Source organism: Phaenicophaeus curvirostris, chromosome 15 (assembly GCF_032191515.1).
Source record: "Phaenicophaeus curvirostris isolate KB17595 chromosome 15, BPBGC_Pcur_1.0, whole genome shotgun sequence".
Classification (NCBI taxonomy): domain Eukaryota; kingdom Metazoa; phylum Chordata; class Aves; order Cuculiformes; family Cuculidae; genus Phaenicophaeus; species Phaenicophaeus curvirostris.
In genome coordinates, this window is record NC_091406.1 from 19,003,278 (window position 1) to 19,025,991 (window position 22,714).

General features: G+C 55.6%; 4 protein-coding genes across 4 annotated transcripts; all 4 read right to left on the reverse strand.

The window, feature by feature from the left end:
- Positions 1-157: 157 nt before the first annotated feature.
- Positions 158-2,599, reverse strand: LOC138727256 (protocadherin beta-15-like). Its single transcript, XM_069869548.1, has one exon. It carries the CDS (start codon positions 2,597-2,599, stop codon positions 158-160), a length of 2,442 nt encoding a protein of 813 aa, XP_069725649.1.
- Positions 2,600-5,041: 2,442 nt separating this feature from the next.
- On the reverse strand, positions 5,042-9,816 carry LOC138727257 (protocadherin beta-15-like). Its single transcript, XM_069869549.1, has 3 exons — positions 9,753-9,816; positions 5,380-8,562; positions 5,042-5,199 (listed from the first exon to the last, which is right to left on the reverse strand). The coding sequence occupies exons 1-3, from the start codon at positions 9,814-9,816 to the stop codon at positions 5,042-5,044; spliced, it is 3,405 nt and encodes a 1,134-aa protein (XP_069725650.1).
- Positions 9,817-13,594: 3,778 nt separating this feature from the next.
- Positions 13,595-16,027, reverse strand: LOC138727258 (protocadherin beta-15-like). Its single transcript, XM_069869550.1, has one exon. It carries the CDS (start codon positions 16,025-16,027, stop codon positions 13,595-13,597), a length of 2,433 nt encoding a protein of 810 aa, XP_069725651.1.
- Positions 16,028-19,560: 3,533 nt separating this feature from the next.
- Positions 19,561-22,018, reverse strand: LOC138727259 (protocadherin beta-15-like). Its single transcript, XM_069869553.1, has one exon. It carries the CDS (start codon positions 22,016-22,018, stop codon positions 19,574-19,576), a length of 2,445 nt encoding a protein of 814 aa, XP_069725654.1. The 3' UTR covers positions 19,561-19,573.
- Positions 22,019-22,714: the final 696 nt, after the last annotated feature.

A 22,714-nucleotide genomic window follows, 5' to 3' on the forward strand; every position in this document is an offset into this window, starting at 1 on the left:
TGGAGGGGAAGACAACCTTTCTGCGGACTAAGAATTTGACAGAGATCATTTCTACTAATTGCAAATGCAGATGAACTCTGGAGGAAAAATTGCCACAGTTTGTAGCACAGCATCCTCTGCATCATAGAGGCCTGAAGACTCTACTTCTCACTCCATCCTAGTTAAAGGAAAGACTATTGAACTCTTCCCCAGAGAGCATCCCTGTGTTCTCTGGTAGCACATCCTCAGCAGTGAGAGGGCCTTGGGGAAAAACCTGTTCATCACCAGTGTCCCCGCCCAGGGCACAGTGCTGTGGTGGCAGGCTGGGCAGGATGGGCTTCAGGAACTTGAACTCGCTGTTGCCTGAACCTGTTGTGAGGCTGATCTCATAGCAATAGGGATGGGGCAGGGTCCCTGCAGAGGCTACATCAGCCAGGCTGCTTGGCAAGTTGTTGGCAGCATAAAGCACATGTCCATCCTTCAGCTCCTTTCTCTTGCACACTTGGCAAGTGATGAAGGTTGCCATGGATGCAAGGAAGAGCAGTGAGACAAAGACCAAGGAAATGATTAAATAGGTTGTCAAGAAGTCGCTGTCGTCAACTAGGTCCGGGATGCTGTGTGGTAGACGCACATCTGAGAAGTCATTCAGCAGGAGTGCACTCAGTGCTGCTGTGGCCGACAGCGGTGGCCGCCCATTGTCTCGCACCAGGATGATGAGCTTCTGCTTCACAGTGTCTCTCTCTGTCACTGGCCTCCTCAGACGCACCTCCCCACTTTGGGCACCCACCACAAACAGACCGGGGTCAGTGGCCTTCAGCAGGTGGTACGAGAGCCACGAGTTCTGTCCAGAGTCAGCATCAATAGCCACCACTTTGGTGACCAGGTACCCCGCCTCAGCCGACATGGGCACCAGCTCGCTGGATGCTGGGCTGCTGTCCTGGGCTGGATGCAGCACCAGTGGAGCGTTGTCATTCTCATCCACCACAACAACGCGGACAGTGACGTTGTCCCTGAGGGGAGGAGATCCTGCATCAGAGGCAATCACCAAGACCTCAATCTGCTTCAGCTGCTCATAGTCCAGAGGTCGCAGCACAAACACGTGCCCGTTCTCAGAGTTCACAGAAATGCAGGAACAGGGAGGCTGCTCTGTGAGGTGAGCTGGTGCCAGGGAATAGGTCACCTTGGCATTGGGGCCTATGTCAGCATCTGAGGCATGGATGGTTCCAACAAGAACCGTGGGAATATTGTTCTCATGCACATACATGGTGTATGATGTCTGGTTGAAGACAGGTGCATTGTCGTTGACATCAGAGATGTCCACCGTGAACGTCTGGGTGGTAGTGAGAGGAGGTGAGCCCACGTCTGCTGCTATGACAGTCAGGATATACCGTGCCATTTCCTCCCGGTCCAGTGTGGTCACAGTCACCAGCTCATAGTAATTCTTATAGGCTGGACGCAGGGAGAATGACAGCTGGTCCTCAAGGGCACAGGTGACCTTCCCGTTGGCTCCAGCATCACGGTCCCTGACAGTGAAGAAGGCAACCACTGTCCCAGGTAATGCATTCTCAGGGAGGGGGCTGCTGAAGGAACTCACCGCCAGCTCTGGTGCATTGTCATTCACATCTACCACCTCCACCAACACTTTACAGATAGCTGAGAGGCCCCCACCGTCTGTCGCCCGAACACTGAGCTCGTGTTTCTGTGCTGCCTCGAAGTCCAGAGGCTTTTTCAATTTAATTTCACCGGTCTTGGCATCAATCAGAAACGCTGATTCGCTTTGGTCCACCTCTTCACTGAACTGGTAGGAGATGTCCCCATTAGAACCTGCATCCAGATCAGATGCCACGACACTAAGAACCACGGTGCCCTCAGGGGCATTTTCCAAAACGTGGCCAATGTAGCGTTCCTGCGTGCAGACTGGAGCATTGTCATTTGCATCCTGAACAACAATGTGGATTTGAGTAGTCCCAGTCCTCGGGGGAGAGCCCCCGTCCACAGCAATGAGGCTGAAACTCATCTCCGCCTGCTCCTCTCTGTCTAGAGGCTTTTCCAAGGCCAGTTCCACATATTTGTCCCCCTCAGTTCGAGTCCCAAAAGAGACACTGAAGTACTCGTTCTCGGGAGAGATGCTGTAAGACTGGACGCTGTTGCTACCAATATCCAGGTCCCGAGCCCCCACCAGAGGAAAACGCAGTCTCGGGTTGCTGTTCTCCGCGATTCTAAGCGTGACCTGCTCGTCCGGGAACCGAGGCGAGTGGTCGTTGACGTCCCGCACGGCCACCTCGATGCGGAAGAACTGCAGCGGGTCGGCCAGCAGCAGCTCCAAGGGCAGCGTGCAGGCGGGCGCCTGGGCGCACAGCTCCTCCCGGTCGAGCCTCTCGGCCACGACGAGGCGGCCGGTGGCGCGGTCCAAGCGCAAGCGCTGCCGGCCGTCCTCCGAGGCCAGGCGGGCGCGGCGAGCCGAGAGCTGCGCCGGGGCCAGCCCCGCGTCCTCGGCCACGTCGGCTACGAGCGAGCCGCTCGGCGCCTCCTCGGCTACGGAGTAGCGCAGGGGCTGGGAGCGAGCGTGCGGCAGCGAGAGGAGAGCAGAGAGACAAAGCACTTGCCTTGCGATCGCCATGGCGGGGCGGCGGGCGGGCTCCGGCGGGCGGCTCGGGCGCGCGGTCCTCGGCGGCGAGCGGCGCCCGGCAGCGGCGAGGGCGGCGGCGAGGGCGGCGGCGAGGGCGGGCGGGCTCCCTGGGGCCGAGTGCGGCTGGCGGCCCGGCAGCGGCTGGCCCGGGGCCCCGCTCGCCGCCGCTCGCCGCCGCCCGGCTGCGCTGCGCTGGGCAGGGCCGGGCCGGGCTCGGGCGCCTCCCCGCCCGCAGCCGCTCGGCGCCGCCTTGGCCGGGAGCTCCCCCCTGCGGGCCGCGGCGGGACTGCGCCTCCCGCCACCGCCACCGCCACCGCGCTTCCCTCTCGCCGAGACACACGCTCCGCGCTCCGCTCGCCGCACCCGGCGGCCTTGCAAGGGCTCCAGAGGGCTTTGTGCTCAGCGACCGGGCTGAGCTCCTGCCCCGGGGGGAGGAGGCGGCGCCGCAGGGCTGGGAGATAAAAGGCAGCGAAGCACACAGGGAGGTCACTAATTAGAGCCCCGGATACGCAAACGCTAACGGTCCGGAGCTAACGGAGACAGCAGCAAAGCCCAGGGATCTAAGGACACGCAGCGATGGGACATTAAAGGCACCATTCAAATGTCACCTGCAAGAGGTTCAAGCCCCAAATTTGTAAAGCAGTTCCGTGGGGGAAGTTTATCCTATATTGATGGAGAGGTGGAGGGTGTGGGGAGCGCGGCCAGGCAGTGAGAGATGATAGGCAGGAAAACACACAGCGAAGTTACTAATTAGAGCCCCAGATACACAAACACCGACCAGCAGGAGCTAACGGAGTCAGCAGCAAAGCCCAGGGATCTAAGGACATGCAGCGATGGGACATTAAAGTCACCATTCAAGTTTCAACTGCAAGATGTTCTTCCTGAAACTTTGTAAACGCGAATGGGCCCAAAGAGATCATCCCACATTATCAGAAAGTGACTCAGTAGAAAGATTAAAGTGTTTACGAGCCCTTTGACAGGGAGTCTAGGAATAGGCAAAGCCTGTTGTGGGGTGAATAAAAACAGATCATTTTCATTCAAGGGAGGACACAAGAGAGTACTTGGAGATGCAGTTGTGGGGAAATGGAGGTAGAAGAGGAGAGCGAGAGGTCTAAGGACATTCAGCGATGGGACATTAAAGGCACCACCTTGAAGACGTTCAAACAAAATCTTTGTAAACTAGAAGGTGATATAATCATTGCATTGGATGAACAAAAAGGGTCTCATAGGAAAGAGCAACTTGCTACAAGAATCGATCGAGTTTGTTCCCTCCGATTCCAAACAGGGAGACCGCTCGACGGCGCTTTGAGCAGCATCTCTCGGTCCTCTGCTTCCCACAGAAAATCGCCCTCCACCTTGCTTCGCCTTCTGAGAATGTCCTGCTTCTAAGTCGCTTTGATTTTCCCTGCATCAAATCTACTGCAAAATGCACGGGTTGATTCTCGGAATTCTGCTTGGACTAGTGATCCTCCACAAACCCGAGGGAGTTGCAAGGGTTTTTTTATTGCGTTCATTTACATCAGGCATTTGATTGTTTAAATGTGCGACAGATAGGAAATATCACATACACTTCATAGCTCATTATCGATTAAGTAAGGGAGAAGAAAACAGAAAGCTACTTTACGCCCTGTCCTCTACAGTGCCTCAAGCTGAGTGTAAAAGCCTGTTTCACTGCAAAAAAACAAACAGCACTTTCAATTCTCTATTACTTTATACTCAACAATCCGGAAATGTTATCTTGCACTTTACCTTATAAAAGAAAACGAATACGTTGCTCAAAGCCCACGCTTTACAGTTTGAGGAATCAGTGAACTCCTGCTCAAATGTGCGGAGTGCCGCTGTCAATCGTTTCTAATTAAATCGGTTTTAACGGAGTGCAGAGAATGGAGACATGATTACAGAACGCTATCAAAACAAAAATAAACTCAGAAAAGGTGATGTAGGAAAAAGCTATCTTGAAGATACGCTTCCAGGTTTCAAGATTTCCCTTAACATTTAGAAGGAAGAAGGCTCTCACAGTCACGCACGGAGTCTCGGATTTATCAACATGCAACACAGTCCTCGTCCTCCGTCTATGTCACAATTACACAATACTTATATGAAGAAAACAATGCTGAAGAGGAGAATGGGTTTGCTCTCTCACAGAGAAACCTTGTTCTTCCCTGGTCCTTTTTTCGGTGTTTTCCTTGTGAGGACGCTGGCCAGGGACGACAGACACTCTCGCCTTTCCCCTCGTTTACTGAGTGGGGAGCCAAGGGTTTGGATCAGAATTGCCATGGAGCTCCTTCCCCCTGTCTGCAGTGCAAGCTGCTTCGACACGTCTGCGAGCCGTGTCTGCGGAGATGGGAGCTCTGTCCTGCAAGAACGGAGAGCGCGGGTTGTAATTTGGGCGTTGGAGGGAGGCAAAAGCGAGGGACTGAAAGGACCCGTCAGTCACTGCTGTACGGAGAACGCTACTGTTCTCTTTCCAGAGACAGAGGAGGTGGAACCAGGAGGTCGAGACGTTAGTCCCCTCTCTTCCTTAACCTCGATGGTTTTGAGAACCAGGTCGAGGTGCAGCTGCCCTCCTCCTTTGCGCTGATACACTTGATCTAAGGGCAACACTGAGAACTGGGTGCCCAAGACCCCCATAAGTCAGTACTTGGGGAGCAGCTGACCCTTAACAGATCCTCCTGGGACGCCCCCACCAGCGGCTCTCAGACCCTCTCCGCCCTCTCCTCCCGACCCTGGGGCTCCTCCACCCACAGAGCCACAACACCGAGACTCCCCACGTGAGCGACACCCCGAGCCCCCCGCGCTGCTCCCTCCCCGCTCCCCGCCTCGCCCCGGCCCGGGCAGGTCCCTCACCTCTGCAGCCCGGTCGCCGTCGTCGCCGAGGTTGGCCGCCTCCGTGGAGCAGAGCGAGCTCCGCTGCTCGGCCGGGCCGGGGGGCAGCCCGGCGGGGAAGCAGGGCAGGAGGGGCCCGAGGAAGCGCAAGTCGCCGTCGAGGCTGCCGGCGGCGAAGCAGACGTCGTAGACGGAGCTGCGGGGCAGGGAGCCCGCGCTGCTCGGCGGGGCGGACTGCGGGAAGGCGGGCAAGCTCTCGGCCGCGCTGCGCCGGGCCCGCCGCACCTTGGCCGCCACGGCGGCCCCCGCCGTGGCCAGGAAGAGGGCGGACACGCAGGCCAGGCAGACGGTGAGGGAGAGGGTGAGCGGCCCCTCGGGCTCGGCGGCCGGCGCCTCCTCGGCGCCCCGCAGATGGGCGTCGGAGAAGCCGCCGACCAGGGCGATGCCGAGGGTGGCGGTGGCGGAGCGCGGCGGCCGCCCGCGGTCTCGCACCAGCACGACGAGCCTGTGCCGGGGCGCGTCCCGCTCCGCCACGGCCCGCGCCGTGCGCACCTCGCCGCTGTGCGGCCCCACGCGGAACAGCCCCGGCTCCGTCGCCTTCCACAGCTCGTACGACAGCCACGCGTTCTGCCCCGCGTCCGCGTCCACCGCCACCACCTTGGCCACCAGGTACCCGGCCTCGGCCGAGCGCGGCACCAGCTCGCCCGCCGCCGCGCCGCTGCTCTCGGCGGGCGGGTGCAGCACCACGGGCGCGTTGTCGTTCTCGTCGCGCACCACCACGCGCAGCACCGCCTGGGCGCTCAGCGGCGGCGAGCCGCCGTCGGCAGCGCGCACCGCCACCTCCAAGGCGCGCACCTGCTCGTAGTCCAGCGGCCGCAGCAGGAAAACGGCGCCGCTCTCGGCGTTCACCGACACCGCGGGCTGCTCCGCGCCCTCCTGCCGCACCAGCGCGTATCTCACGCGCCCGTTCGCTCCCGCGTCGGCGTCCGTGGCGCTCACGCTGCCGATGCGGACCATGGGGCCCTCGTTCTCCGACACCGACGCCGTGTAAACCGCCTGCGTGAACTCGGGCGCGTTGTCGTTCACGTCCGACACCTGCACCCGCAGGCTCGCCCGGGAGCTCAGCCGCCTCCTGCCCCGGTCCGCGGCTCTCACCGTCACGTTATACTCTGCCGCCCGCTCCCTGTCCAGCGCCGCCGTCGTCCTCAGCTCGTAGTACTCATCCCCGCCGCCCGTCAGCATGAAGGGCGAGTCCCCGTCGATGGAGCACTCCGTCCTGCCGTTGTCGCCGGAGTCGCGGTCCCGCACGCTCAACAGGGCCACCACGGTGCGGGGCGGCGCGTCCTCGGGAACGGAGACCGACTGGGAGGTGAGCGTTATCTCCGGGGCGTTGTCGTTCACATCCAGCACCTCCACCCGCACTTTGCAGTGCGCAGACAGACCCCCGCCGTCGGTGACTGTCACCACCATCTTGTGGTTCTTTGCTTCCTCGAAGTCGACGTTTCCCGCCACCCGGATCTCCCCGGTGTCAGGGTTCAGCTGGAAGAGCTCCTGCGACCGCTCTGATATCTGGGTGAATCTGTATCGCACTTTCCCGTAGGACCCTTCGTCGGGATCCGCGGCCGAGACTCTGACCACCAGCTGCCCCGGGGGGCTGTTCTCGGCCAGTTGCACCTCGTAGACCTCCCGGCTGAACACCGGGGTGTTGTCATTGGCATCCAGCACCACGATCCGCACCTGTGTGGTTCCCGACCTGGGCGGGGAGCCCCCATCGCTAGCGGAGAGGAGTAAATTCAGCTGCGGCTGTTCTTCTCGATCCAGTTGCCGCTCTAGAACGAGCCCCACATAAGTTACTTCACCTTTCTCTGTTCCAACATCGAGGGAGAAATGTGAATTAGTCCCAAGACTGTAGTTCTGCAATCCGTTGCTGCCCACGTCCTTGTCCCTCGCGCTTTGCAAAGGGAAACTGGACCCAGGAGATGTGGTTTCCACAATCTCTAAAACCACCTCCTTTTCCGGGAAAACGGGAGAGTTGTCGTTCACGTCAAGAACCTCCAACTCCCCTCGGATCAGCTCCAACGGATTTTCAAAGACTATCTTAAAGAAGACGGTGCAGGTGTCTCTCCTCGGACACATCTCCTCTCGGTCCAGAGACTCCTTTGCCGTCAGCGCTCCCGTGTTTCGATTGAGGTGGAAAAGCCGCTCGTTCCCCTCGGACACAACGCGCGCCTTGCGAGCCGCCAGCTGGCTCGGAGAAAGCCCCAGGTCCTCTGCAATATTGCCCACAAACGACTCCCTCTCCATCTCCTCCGCCAGGGAATAGCGGAGGGGTTCGGCCCCGCTCTGACACACGCAAACGCACACAAGGAACAAGATCACTCGCCTCTGCCGCTCTCCGCTCCGTCTCCCACTCGCTCGCACTCGCCACAAAAGCCATTCCCCGTCCTCCATCGTTCCCAGCATCGTCCAGCGGCGTCCGAGGCGGATTTGGTCAGCAGTCCCGGGCTGAGGGGCCTGAAAGCCCCCGAGCTCCCCGACTCCGTGTGCCGCCGCCCTTCCCGAGCGGCTCCCGCGGCTCTTTCTCTCCGCCGGTGCCTGCAAAGCCGGGGCGGGCACAGGAACCCGCCGGTTCGCGGCCAACACCCCCACCCAGCGTCGCACGGGGGAATATTTCCTCTGCTGCTCAGCCGCGGCAGAGCCGCCAGCCCGGCCTTTGCTGCTGGAGGCTGCGCTCCCCGTGCCCAGCCGGAGCCAAAAGGCGCAGTGGGAACGCTCTCTCTTTGCTAGGAAGCAGCTCCCTCCCCGCAGACAGAGCGCGGCTCTGGGCAGCACTGCCCGGCTCCTAAACGCCAGCTCCTCATCCGCAGCTCGGGGTTTTCCTCTGAGTGGGCAGTGCAAGATCCTCCACTTCCACGGGACACATTGAGGGCTTTTTCCTCCTCTTCTCCACTTGTTCATCAGCACAGGACCCTTAGCGAGTCGGGCGGGTCCGAGAAGAACCTCTATGGTATATGAGAGCTGGTGCCAGAGGGGAAAGTTTCTATAAGGAAATGCTTCCCCATCACCTTCGCTCAACACCACTCGAGAATGACGCTGCTGCTCTAGGAGATCAAACCCGAAGTCCTGCACTTGGGGAAGGATTCACGGACACAGCGATTAACATAAAATGCAAGGAATCCAAGAGGAGAGGTCACAAATTAAACCCACAGTTACACAAACAATAACGGTCAGAAGGGGAGGGAGAAGACATTTTCCTTGATCTGTGATGATTATAGTGGATGATAGTGGTTCAAGAGTGGATCTGGGAGGCACCACCATGGGGAAACCGAGGGGAGATGGGAAAGCAAGGGGTCCATTATGTATTTGCCAATCGTTTGCCTATCGGGATGACCAAATTGGCCCCTGAGTATCCCCTCCGCATATCACACCATAACCACAGAACAAAGACTCAGAGGTGATCCTCAAAGAAGTATTAAGAAGATCTGTGAATATAAATCATTGTATGTTGTATTTGGATAGCTTATAGATGTAGTAACTATATGTTTTGTGTGTTGGAAATGGCCAGATGTATGATTTTGGAGTTCTTTGGGTCCGTACTTTTTGGTGAGGGTTGCCCCACAGCAGGGCTGGAGCAACACACCATGTCCCTTACTAGAGGCGCCACTGATAAAAGGTGAAGATAAGGAGCTGGATCGAGGGATACCCCAGATGTTACCCCTACAGAATGGACTACACGAGAATGAGAGGAGTGGGTCATAATCAGAGCTCCCTCTCAGCCTGTCTGAGATTCTGCACCAATGTTGACATCATATGAACTCTGATGCATCTGCAAAACTTCACTCACAGCAACTTTGTGGAAGCCAAACAGGGAACTCCTCGTGGATTTCAAGGGGAGAAATATATTGTGTCAACCCTGGAAGCAAGGTCAAGATTTCTAGAAAGACTGCAAAATCAGTGCCCTACACCTGCTGGTGTTTCAGAGCCATTTGGACAATGCCCTTCATAATATTCCTTGATGTCTGACCTGTACTGAAGTGCTCAGGCAGTTGGACTAAGAAGATTCAGGTAGAATCCTCCCAACTAAAATACTCCATTCCATTCCATTCCATTCCATTCCACCTCAACACGGTACTTCTGACTTCCTTCAAAGGAAATCCCAGGACAAAGCTCCCAGACATCCTTCTAAGTGGCCAAGGAAAATCTAGTGTGCTTTACAGCTTTCCCCTACAGAAGATGAGACACATGCTGGTCCAGCTGCTCTCACACAGACCACCCTCTCACACAAGTCCTACCCACCACATTGCTTCCTGAACGGTACCTCTGATGAGCACCTCAGGAAAGTCCAGCAGCCTGTTGAGGCCCTCCAATACAGGAGACAACATTTCCCCTCTCACATGGTAAAAACTATAATGAATTGTCTGGTTAGGAACTGCATCAGACACCTGGATGCTCGAGATCAAATGATCCCAGAAGCAGCTGAGTTAGACCAAGAGGTGCTGGTTCCTCGGGGTGTCAGTGAGACTGAGACAGACACAGCCACTGTTTCAGATGTCAATCACACCTTCTTCATTGTCGCTCATGCTATCAGAGATCTCCAGAGATAATGCTCTGTCCCTGTAGATGAGGAGAACCCTGGGCAGACACTTCAGGCAGGGCTCCAGCCATGCACAGCAGCCATGCAGACCCCCATCAAAGAAAAGAAAGATTGACCCCGTTTCAGTCATTCAAGCCATTTTAAGACTTTCATGCAAGAACTTGATTCTACTCCTCACTTCAGCTGTCACACTAAAAGAAGTTTGGAGGTAGAGCTCTTGTTCACATGTGGCTTTCTCTCTAGCAGCAAGTGGGTGCTGCCTGCAGGTTCCATGGTTCCAGTGAGCTGGCTGAGTTTCTGCTGCTGACCGGGGATTTTGGAGCACAACACAGCACAGCAAAGGTCTGTGCCTTTCCACATTAATTGGACTGTAGATCACTCAGTTCTCCACATACAATGGTCTTCTGCTCAGAATCACTTCATCAGACCAGGTTCAGGACTTATCTTTTTATGGGGGCCTTGCAGAAGGCACAGCTCCAGTCCTCTACATTTCCTGACAGCAAAGCCTCTTCCTGGCTACAGTTTTCACCCACCAAATGCCCACCTCCTGATGACGCAAAAGGAAGATGTCTGTTGTCTTTGTGATATCCACACCTCTAAATATTTAGCATCAAAACATTTGGTGTTGAAAAAACAAACAGTTACATCCACAACCAGAGCTGTCAAAAGAGTTGGAAATTTCACTCCTCAACCTTACTGATTTGCAGGGCCTTTGCACACCCAAGGCCACTCTTCGAGGAGGGACCAGGTCCCCCTGACCTGGATCTAACTTAGCCCTGTTACAGCCAGAAGCTCAGTGCCTGGAAGAGCCACAGAGGCCTGACAGCAAATCCCTGTTCCCACAACTTTCCTGAATGCTCTACCGAATGTGTCTCCAAACTGAAGAAAGGCCCCTGCTCAACCTTAATTCAACCAAGGGACAATAGAAGGAAAAAAGTTTTTGAAAAATATTCACAGAGCTTTCCCAGAATGAACAACCCCACAGACTACTGTCTCCACACAAGGCATACACGTGTTCTCTTTATTTCACTTTTACACACAAAGCTGTCCCAGATTACAACTGTACAGTTCATAACTACAGCACAACACTGTGAGAGGGTTTCCAAATACTCTCTGCCAGTCAAACATTTTCTTACTATACATGAGGTTACAGTCCCTCTTAAGAGGAATTGGCAAGATAAAGCTCAAACACAGTTCACAAAGTAGAAAGAGAAAGGGCCAAAGGGAGAAAGCAAATGCTGTAACACAAACCCAGAAAATCATAGTGGGACAGCTTTCCACTTACTACAAGAAGCCTCTCAACTCAGAACAACAATGACAAGAGTAAACCCAATGGCCTGTTTCCAAGTTCATCTCCATGCTACCTTCAGACAAAATCCTTTGAAGCAATTCCTGGTGTTTCCTCACTCTCCACACAAAGACAACAAACATGTTTTCACAACTCTACACTTACAGCCAATGAACAGGCTACGCCACTGTGCCAAAAGCCAAGCAAGAGGGGCAGAAGTCCATCTGGGCCCTACAGGAATCTCGTGGAGCTCAAGCGGAGAAATAAATTCTATCATCTCTGGAAGCAAGATGAGACGTTGCAGGAAGATTGCAGACCTGTGGCTTGTGTATGCAGGGAGAACACACCATAGGCCAAAGCTCAGTTAGAGGCAAAACTGGCCAGTGCTGTGTCAGGCACCAAGACAGACATTTTCAATATGTTTATAGTAGAACGTGGTCCAAGAAAAATTGGATTGATACTTGTTGAAGATGGTCACCTAACCCTGGGCTGCCTAGTCCACTGAGGTGGAGGACCATGAGGGTGGGAACAGTGACTTTTCCTTCATGGATGCTGAAATTGTCAGAGATCAGCTGTATCAGCTGAATATTCACAAATCCATTTGGCCTGATGGGGGCCCTCACAGAGTACTGAAGGAGCCTGCAAATGTTACAGCAGGACCATTCTAGATCATCTAATGAAGCTGGCCAGAGGTATTCCAGCTGTCCAACAAGGAAAATATTGTTTAACATTTTGTCAGCCCTGAAGTGCTCAGGCAGTTGGACTTAGATGATCCTTATATCTCCCTTCCAACTAAAGTATTCTACTCTATTCTATTCCATTCCATCCTCTTCCATCTCAACATCGTTACTGCTGATATATTTCCAAGGAAATCCCTATTTAATCCCTTTAAATGCTGAGAACGATGAATAGAATCGCTCCAGGCAGGACTGCAGCCATGCAGATCTTGGTCATAGAAAGAAAGAGTCCCACCTGCTTCAGTCATTCAAGCCCTTTTAGGACCTTCCTGCAAATGAACAATTCTGTTCCTCATTACTGGTGCCATAGTAAAAGATGTTCACACGCAGACTTCTTGCTCTTAGGTGACTTTCTCACCAGCAGCAGCAAGTTGGTGCTGCCAGCAGGCTCTGCGGTTACAGTGAGTAGAGTTAACCCTTCTGCAAAGGATTTTGTAACACCAAAAGGGCTGTCAAGCATTGGCACAGGCTGCCCAGGGAAGTGGCTGAGGCACCGTCCCTGAACATGGCCCTGGGTGGATATAGGGACATACGTAGTGGTGGAGTAGGTTGTGCAACGTTAACAGTTGGAATCTTTACTCTCAAGGATTTTTTCCAAAGTAAATGATTCTACGAATCTACACAGCTTCAGACAGTGGAAGGAGAAAGAGCAAATCCAAAATTGCCAAAGCTGTAACACAAACCCACAAAATCAGATCAGGTCTGCTTTCAGAGGACAACAATGAAGCTGGTGAAAGGTCGTGTAAAAGCATGTAAGGACTTCAGCTTTGCCATTCCATTCCATTCCAACAAGGCCATGCTACGTATTTCCAAGGCAATCCCAAGGAGGCAGCATACCCACACCACCCATATAGGTCAAAGGAATATCTCGTACCCTTTCCTGCTCTTCACTATGCAAGATGAGACAGCATAACTAAGGCTCAACATGTCACTCTTGCCTGCGGACCTGGAATGCTGTGCACCTCAATGTGTGCATGCGAGCGCCCTCCTGCTTCCCTTCGCAGACTTTTGCAGCGTATGCAGTCACACAATGGCTGGACAGAAAGACAGAGACATCACAAGGCAAAACACACAGAGTCCATGCATCTCAGATGCAGAAACATCCAGAACCCAGAGCAGAAACAGCTCCATGCATGCATCACCTTCTATCACAATACTCAGAAATTTCTTGCTTTTCTGACCCAGAATGAAGGCTACATGCATTTCTAGCAAGGACCTTGCTATTGAAATACACCACAGAAAAAGAGATCCATGACCTTGGCCAACAGCAAGTGATATGAAGCCCACTCTGAAAGCATCTAAGAAATGCCTGTAATAGAGCTGAAATATTTTATCATCATAATTAAGGAGACTTTAGCTTCTTTCAGTTTTTTTAGTGTTTTGGAGGAGAGACGTTGTCTTCTGATTTTGGTAATTTCAGGGTAGGAAAATTGATGCCAATTGTAAAGGCAGATTAACTCTAGGGAAACCATTGCCACAGGTTATACCCTGGAGCATTTCTTATCACAAGGCCCGAAGCCTCTGGCTGTGCTGACTCTATGCTAGTTAAAGGAAAGACTATTGAACTGTTCCGCAGAGAGCATCCCTGAGTTCTCTGGTGCCACATCCTCAGTGGTGAGAGGGCCTTCGGGAAAATCCTGTTCACCATCAGTGTCCCCGCCCAGGGCACAGTGCTGTGGTGGCAGGCTGGGCAGGATGGGCTTCAGGAACTTGAACTCACTGTTGCCCGAGCCGGTTGTGAGGTTGATCTCGTAGCAGTAGGGATGGGGCAGGGTCCCTGCAGAGGCTGCATCAGCCAGGCTACTCGGAAAGTTGCTGGTAGCATAAAGCACATGTCCATCCTTCAGCTCCTTTCTCTTGCAAAACTTGAAAGCGATGAAGGTTGAAATGGATGCGAGGAAAAGCAGTGAGACAAAGACCAGGGAAATGACTAAATAGGTTGTCAGGGAGTTGCCCTCCTCCTCTGTGTCCAGGCTGCTGTGTGGTAGGCGCACATCTGAGAAGTCATTGAGCAAAAGTGCACTCAGTGCTGCTGTGGCCGACAGTGGTGGCTGCCCATTGTCTCGCACCAGGATGATGAGATTCTGCTTCACAGTGTCTCTCTCCGTCACTGGCCTCCTCAGACGCACCTCCCCACTTTGGGCACCCACCACAAACAGACCGGGGTCACTGGCCTTCAGCAGGTGGTACGACAGCCACGAGTTCTGCCCAGAGTCGGCATCAATAGCCACCACTTTGGTGACCAGGTACCCTGCCTCAGCTGACATGGGCACCAGCTCACTGGATGCTGGGCTGCTGTCCTGGGCTGGATGCAGCACCACTGGAGCATTGTCATTCTCATCCACCACAACAACGTGGACAGTGACGTTGGCACTGAGGGGAGGAGACCCTGCATCAGAGGCCATCACCAAGACCTCGATCTGTTTCAGCTGCTCATAGTCCAGAGGTCGCAGCACAAATACATGCCCATTCTCAGAGTTCACAGAAATGCAGGAACAGGGAGGCTGCTCTGTGAGGTGAGCTGGTGCCAGGGAATACGTCACCTTGGCATTGGGGCCTATGTCAGCATCTGAGGCATGGACGGTTCCAACCAGCATCATGGGAATATTGTTCTCACGTACATACATGGTGTATGATGTCTGGTTGAAGACAGGTGCATTGTCGTTGACATCAGAGATGTCCACCGTGAAGGTCTGGGTGGTGGTGAGAGGAGGTGACCCTGCATCTGCTGCAACAACAGTAAGGATATATGATGCGGTCTCCTCCCGGTCCAGTGTGCTCACAGTCACCAGTTCATAGTAATTCTTATAGGCTGGCTGCAGGAAGAATGACAGCTGGTCCTCAAGGGCACAGGTGATCTTCCCATTGGCTCCAGCATCACGGTCCCTGACAGTGAAGAAGGCAACCACTGTCCCAGGTAACGCGTTCTCAGGGAGGGGGCTGCTGAAGGAACTCACCACCAGCTCTGGTGCATTGTCATTCACATCAACCACCTCCACCAACACTTTACAGATAGCAGAGAGGCCTCCTCCATCCATGGCCTGCACACTAAACTCGTGTTTCTCTGTCATCTCAAAGTCCAGAGGCTTTGTGAGCTTAATTTCACCACTCTTGGCATCAATCACAAACGCAGAGGAGCTTTGGCTACCCCATTGATAAGAGATGTCCCCATTAGCACCCACATCCAGATCAGTTGCCACCACACTCAGAACCACGGTGCCCTCGGGGGCATTTTCCAAAACCCGGCCGACATATCTCTCCTGTGTGAAGACTGGAGGATTGTCATTTACATCCAGAACAACAACGCGGATTTCGGTGCTCCCACTCCTCGCTGGTGAGCCACCATCCATTGCAAAAAGAATGAAACCCACCTCCTCCTGCTCCTCTCTGTCTAGAGGCTTTTCCAATACCAGTTCCAAGTATTGATCACCGTCAATACGATTCCCAAAGGAAACACTAAAGTATTCGTTCCGGGGAGAGATGCTGTAAGACTGGACGCTGTTACTGCCAACATCCAAGTCCTCAGCCACCACCAGAGGAAAACGCGAGCCGGGGTTGCTGGTCTCAGGGATCCTAAGCGTGACCTGCTCGTCCGGGAAGCGGGGCGAGTGGTCGTTGACGTCCCGCACGGCCACCTCGATGCGGAAGAACTGCAGCGGGTCGGCCAGCAGCAGCTCCAAGGGCAGCGTGCAGGCGGGCGCCTGGGCGCACAGCTCCTCCCGGTCGAGCCTCTCGGCCACGACGAGGCGGCCGGTGGCGCGGTCCAAGCGCAAGCGCTGCCGGCCGTCCTCCGAGGCCAGGCGGGCGCGGCGAGCCGAGAGCTGCGCCGGGGCCAGCCCCGCGTCCTCGGCCACGTCGGCTACGAGCGAGCCGCTCGGCGCCTCCTCGGCTACGGAGTAGCGCAGGGGCTGGGAGCGAGCGTGCGGCAGCGAGAGGAGAGCAGAGAGACAAAGCACTTGCCTTGCGATCGCCATGGCGGGGCGGCGGGCGGGCTCCGGCGGGCGGCTCGGGCGCGCGGTCCTCGGCGGCGAGCGGCGCCCGGCAGCGGCGAGGGCGGCGGCGAGGGCGGCGGCGAGGGCGGGCGGGCTCCCTGGAGCCGAGTGCGGCTGGCGGCCCGGCAGCGGCTGGCCCGGGGCCCCGCTCGCCGCCGCTCGCCGCCGCCCGGCTGCGCTGCGCTGGGCAGGGCCGGGCCGGGCTCGGGCGCCTCCCCGCCCGCAGCCGCTCGGCGCCGCCTTGGCCGGGAGCTCCCCCCTGCGGGCCGCGGCGGGACTGCGCCTCCCGCCACCGCCACCGCCACCGCGCTTCCCTCTCGCCGAGACACACGCTCCGCGCTCCGCTCGCCGCACCCGGCGGCCTTGCAAGGGCTCCAGAGGGCTTTGTGCTCAGCGACCGGGCTGAGCTCCTGCCCCGGGGGGAGGAGGCGGTGCCGCAGGGCTGGGAGATAAAAGGCAGCGAAGCACACCGGGAGGTCACTAATTAGAGCCCCGGATACACAAACGCTAACGGTCCGGAGCTAACGGAGAGAGCAGCGAAGCCCAGGGATCTAAGGACGCTCAGTGATGGGACATTAAAGGCACCATTCAAGTGTCAGCTGCAAGAGGTTTAACTTGGAACTTTATAAAGGAGTAAATTCTGCGGAGAAGTTTTTTCTGGATTATCGGACAGATGGAGGGTGTGTAGAGTGACTGGTACGGGACACAAGCGGGCAGTGCGAAATGGGATCTATTACGATATCGGAGAAAACCCCAGCCTCGGGCACTCTTCGCAGGCCCTGAGGATCGATTTCTCCCGCGGCTACTCCCGCTACGAGCTCCAGGAAATAACTTTTTTAATCATCCCGGAGGTGCTGTGGGCTGAGGGCGGGTGACGTCGCCTGGGCTCGGGCAGGCTCGGGCACGGTCGGTGGCAGTGTTGGAGCCTTTGCTGGGGCCGTGCGCACCTCGCCGCTGTGCAGCCCCACGCGGAACAGCCCCGGCTCCAGCACCTGCGGCGCGTTGTCCTTCTCGTCCACGATCTCCAGCCGCACCGACACGCCGCACTCCGACACTGCCTCCCGTTCCAGCTCCCTCACCCTGCTGCAGGAATTATCAAACGACCTCTCCAGCCGGAACCTGAGGCTCTCCCGCAACCCGCATTCGCCGTTTTCTCTCTGACAAGTCCTACCCGCTACATTACTGCCTGAACAGCACCTCTTTCGAGACCCTCGGGAACGCTCAGTATTGCGTTCAGACCCTCCGAGACAGGAAACAACTTTCCCCCTCTCACAGGGTAAAACCGTAATAAAACAGCCAGAGATGCATCAGACACCCGGACCCTCGAGCTCAATTGACCGAAAAGCAGCTGTTTTAGACCAGGAGGTGCTGGTTCCTAGGGATCTCGGTGGAAGACTCAGCCACTCTCTCACATGTCTTTCACAACTGGTTTATTATTGCTCCCACTGCTAGAAGAGATTCGCATATATAATCCTCGGTCCCTTTAGATGAGGGGAACCCTGAGCAGAGTAGCTTCACGCAGGACTCCAGCCATGCACAGCACACCCTGCAGACCCCTGTCACAGAGCAGAAACAGTGCTCCCGTTACAGTCATGCAAGTCCATTTAGGACTTCCCTGCAAGAAAGCAGTTCCATTCTTCATTTCTGGTGTGACATTAAAGAACCTTCACCCGCGAACTTCTTGCTTGCAAGTGGCTTTCTCTCCAGCAGCAGCACGTGGGTGCTGCCTCCAGGCTCCAGTGTTCCCATGAGCTGGCGGAATTTATCCTGCTGACCAGGGATTTTGCAGCACAACACAGCAAAAGCCTCTGTCTTCCCTGAACTAACTGGATTTTGGATCACTCAGTCCTCAACAACGTTTTTCCACTCAGCACCACTTCAGCAGCCTTGGCACAGGACTTACCTTTTAGGGGGGCCTTGCAGAAGGTTCTATGCATTTCCTGAGAGCAAAACCTCTTCCTGGCAGCAGTTTTCACTCACCAAATACCCACTTCTTTGGGCTCCCCAAAATATAGACCCAAAGGAAGATGTATGCTTTCTTTATGCCATCCATCCCTCAAAACTTTCACAATCAAAACACTCTGTGCTTGAAAACTTCGCAGATGTCATCTACAGCTGGATCTGTCAAGAGAGTTGGATAAGTCACCCCAACACCACCTCACAGCTTTGCAAAGGCCTTTGCACGCCCCGAGTCCCTGTTCAGGGAGGGACCAGCCTTCCCTGACCTTGATCTAGCTGGACCCACAGATGCCTGACAGAAACACCCTGTGCCCTACCATTTTTCTGAATGCTCTATCGACCATGCCTCGAAACAGAAGAACTGGATCTACCCAAGACATCCAGTTCTCAGTCAAGGGAAAACAGGAAAAAGATACACCCAACCTCTGGAAAACCAGAGAAAACCCAGGAGGAACATCTCTTCAAAGAATGCTGTCTCCACACAAGCAATTCACTTTTTCTCTTTATTTCACTTCTACACATAAGGGTATGTTGGTTTACAAGGACACAGTAAGTAACTGCAGCACAACACGATGGGGAGGTTTCTGAATATTCCAGGCCAGTGGAAAAAATACATTACTATAGGCGAGATGCCAGTCCTTCCTTAGAGGAAGAGGCAAGACAATGCTCAAACACAGTTTACAGATGTGAAGGAGAAAATGGAGAGGGTAATGCTCTGAAAAAGGGAAGGTAATGCTCTAACACAAACCCATAAAAGCAGATAAAGACAGCTTCCCACGATTTCTGGATGTCAGCCACTACCTGCTTCCCTGGGCAGACTTTGTCCAGCATACGCAGTCACACAACGGCTGGATGGACAGACAGAGTGACCAGAAGGCAAAACACAAAGCCCAAATATCTCAGAGACATCCTGAACCCAGAGAAGAAACAGCTCTATGCATGCACCATGTTGTAACACAGTACTCACAACTCCCTTGATTTCATACAATCATTGAATAGTTTGGGTTGGAAGGGACCTTAAAGATCGTCTTGTTTCAACCCCCCTGCCATGGCCAGGGACACGTCCCACTAGATCAGGCTGCCCGACGCCCCATCCAACCTGGCTTTGAACATGTCCAGGGATGGGGAAGCCACAACTTCCCTGGGCAACTTGTTGCAGTGCCTCACCACTCTCGCAGTGAAGAAATTTCCTGACGAGAATGACAGCTATGCGCATTTCAGGGAGGATTTGATTTGTCGGCCCAAAACTTCCCATTGTGTTACAGCACAGAATAAGAGATCCATGGCTTTGAACAACAGCAAGTGACACAAGTACTAGGCCAGGAGCACTGGAAGTAAATACATTTTGGGAGGAGTCAGACATGGGTATAAAAATCCTGAAACATTATTACCTGACTGAGGGTGACTTTTGTTTTGTTTTTTTGAAGGGGTACACAAACTTTCTTCTGAGTTAGAATTTGAGGAAAATCAATGATGGCAGTTTCAAACGCAGATGAGCTCTGGAGGAAAAATTGCCACAGATCCTTTCTTGCCACTAGACCTGAAGGCTCTGGCTGTCCTGACTCTATCCTAGTTAAAGGAAAGACTGTTGAACTCTTCAGTGGAGAGCATCCCTGCATTGTCTGGTGTCACATCCTCCATGGTGAGAGGGATCTGGGGGCAAACCTGCTCATCATCAGTGCCCCCATCCACAGCACCGTGCTGTGGTGGCAGGATGGGCAGGATGGGCTTCAGGAACTTGAACTCACTGTTGCCTGAACCTGTTGTGAGGCTGATCTCGTAGTAGTAGGGATGGGGAAGGGTCCCTGCAGAGGCTGCATCAGTCAGGGTGCTCGGAAAGTTGCTGGCAGCGTAAATGACGTGCCCATCCTTCAGCTCCTTTCTCTTGCACACGTTGCAAATGATGAATGCTGCCATGGATGCGAGAAAGAGCAGTGAGACAAAGACCAGGGAAATGATTAAATAGGTTGTCAAGGAGTCACTGTCATCCTCTGCGGCCAAGCTGCTGTGTGGTAGGCGCACATCTGAGAAGTCATTGAGCAGAAGTGCACTCAGTGCTGCTGTGGCCGACAGCGGAGGTCGCCCATTGTCTCGCACCAGGATGATGAGATTCTGCTTCACAGTGTCCCTCTCAGTCACTGGCCTCCTCAGACGCACCTCCCCACTTTGGGCACCCACCACAAACAGACCGGGGTCAGAGGCCTTCAGCAGGTGGTATGAGAGCCACGAGTTCTGTCCTGAGTCAGCATCAACAGCCACCACTTTGGTGACCAGGTACCCCGCCTCAACCGACATGGGCACCAGCTCGCTGGATGCTGGGCTGCTGTCCTGGGCTGGATGCAGCACCACTGGAGCATTGTCATTCTCATCCACCACAACAACGTGGACAGTGACGTTGGCACTGAGAGGAGGAGACCCTGCATCAGAGGCAATCACTAAGACCTCGATCTGTTTCAGCTGCTCATAATCCAGAGGTCGTAGGACAAATACGTGCCCATTCTCAGAGTTCACAGAGATGCAGAGAGAGCTGGGAGGCGGCTCTATGGGTTGAGCTGGTGCCAGGGAATAAGTCACCTTGGCATTGGGGCCTATGTCAGCATCTGAGGCATGGACGGTTCCAACCAACATCGTGGGAATATTGTTCTCATGCACATACATGGTGTATGATGTCTGGTTGAAGACAGGTGCATTGTCGTTGACATCAGAGATGTCCACCGTGAAGGTCTGGGTGGTGGTGAGAGGAGGTGAACCTGCATCTTCTGCCATGATAGTCAAGACGTACCGTGCCATCTCCTCCCGGTCCAGTGTGCTCACAGTCACCAGTTCATAGTAATTTTTATAGGCCGGCCGCAGGGAGAATGACAGCTGGTCCTCAAGGGCACAGGTGATCTTCCCATTGGCTCCAGCATCACGGTCCCTGACAGTGAAGAAGGTGACCACTGTCCCAGGTAATGCATTCTCAGGGAGGGGGCTGCTGAAAGAACTCACCACTAGCTCAGGAGCATGGTCATTCACATCTACCACCTCCACCAGTACCTTGCAGATAGCTGAGAGGCCACCACCGTCTGTAGCCTGGATGTCAAGCTCGTGCTTTTGTGCCACCTCAAAGTCCAGAGGCTTTATGAGTTTAATTTCACCGCTTTGGGGGTCAATTGCGAACAATTTTTCACTTCGGCCCACTCCTCTGCTGAACTGGTAGGAGATCTCCCCATTTACACCCACATCCAGATCAGTTGCCAGCACACTCAGAACCATGGTGCCCTCGGGGGCATTTTCCAAAACCTGGCCAAGGTACAGCTGCTGTGTGAATATTGGAGGGTTGTCATTTACATCCAGAACGACAATGCGGATTTGGGTCGTTCCACTCCTCGGGGGAGAGCCCCCGTCCACAGCAATGAGACTGAAACTCATCTCTGCCTGCTCCTCTCTGTCTAGGGGCTTTTCCAAAACCAGTTCCACATAGTTCTTGCCCACACTCTGACTCCCAAAGGAGACAGAAAAGTACTCGTTCTCGGGAGAAATGCTGTAAGACTGGATGCTGTTACTGCCAATATCCAGGTCCACAGCACCCACCACCGGGAAACGCGACTCGGGGTCGCTCCTTTCTAAGATCCTAAGCGTGATCTGCTCGTCCGGGAAGCGGGGCGAGTGGTCGTTGACGTCCCGCACGGCCACCTCGATGCGGAAGAACTGCAGCGGGTCGGCCAGCAGCAGCTCCAAGGGCAGCGTGCAGGCGGGCGCCTGGGCGCACAGCTCCTCCCGGTCGAGCCTCTCGGCCACGACGAGGCGGCCGGTGGCGCGGTCCAAGCGCAAGCGCTGCCGGCCGTCCTCCGAGGCCAGGCGGGCGCGGCGAGCCGAGAGCTGCGCCGGGGCCAGCCCCGCGTCCTCGGCCACGTCGGCTACGAGCGAGCCGCTCGGCGCCTCCTCGGCTACGGAGTAGCGCAGGGGCTGGGAGCGAGCGTGCGGCAGCGAGAGGAGAGCAGAGAGACAAAGCACTTGCCTTGCGATCGCCATGGCGGGGCGGCGGGCGGGCTCCGGCGGGCGGCTCGGGCGCGCCGTCCTCGGCGGCGAGCGGCGCCCGGCAGCGGCGAGGGCGGCGGCGAGGGCGGCGGCGAGGGCGGGCGGGCTCCCTGGGGCCGAGTGCGGCTGGCGGCCCGGCAGCGGCTGGCCCGGGGCCCCGCTCGCCGCCGCTCGCCGCCGCCCGGCTGCGCTGCGCTGGGCAGGGCCGGGCCGGGCTCGGGCGCCTCCCCGCCCGCAGCCGCTCGGCGCCGCCTTGGCCGGGAGCTCCCCCCTGCGGGCCGCGGTGGGACTGCGCCTCCCGCCACCGCCACCGCGCTTCCCTCTCGCCGAGACACACGCTCCGCGCTCCGCTCGCCGCACCCGGCGGCCTTGCAAGGGCTCCAGAGGGCTTTGTGCTCAGCGACCGGGCTGAGCTCCTGCCCCGGGGGGAGGAGGCGGCGCCGCAGGGCTGGGAGATAAAAGGCAGCGAAGCGCACAGGGAGGTCACTAATTAGAGCCCCGGATACACAAACGCTAACGGTCCGGAGCTAACGGAGAGAGCAGCAAAGCCCAGGGATCTAAGGACACTCAGCGATGGGACATTAAAGGCACCATTCAAGTGTAAATCTCAAGAGGTTCAATCGGAAACGAGAAGGGGAGGGGGAAGAGTTTATCCTGGTTTATCAGAAAGTGTCTCGCTGAAAAGGGCAA

Coding starts and splice junctions, on each gene's coding strand:
- LOC138727258 (XM_069869550.1), bottom strand. CDS start 16,027: ATGGCGATCGCAAGGCAAGTGCTTTGTCTCTCTGCTCTCCTCTCGCTG.
- LOC138727256 (XM_069869548.1), bottom strand. CDS start 2,599: ATGGCGATCGCAAGGCAAGTGCTTTGTCTCTCTGCTCTCCTCTCGCTG.
- LOC138727257 (XM_069869549.1), bottom strand. CDS start 9,816: ATGTTGTCTCCTGTATTGGAGGGCCTCAACAGGCTGCTGGACTTTCCT. Junction 8,563..9,752: donor TCCTGAGGTGCTCATCAGAG/GTACCGTTCAGG, acceptor TCCTTCCCCAAG/TGCAGGACTTCGGGTTTGAT. Junction 5,200..5,379: donor GGGCTCGGGGTGTCGCTCAC/GTGGGGAGTCTC, acceptor TGTTGCCCTTAG/ATCAAGTGTATCAGCGCAAA.
- LOC138727259 (XM_069869553.1), bottom strand. CDS start 22,018: ATGGCGATCGCAAGGCAAGTGCTTTGTCTCTCTGCTCTCCTCTCGCTG.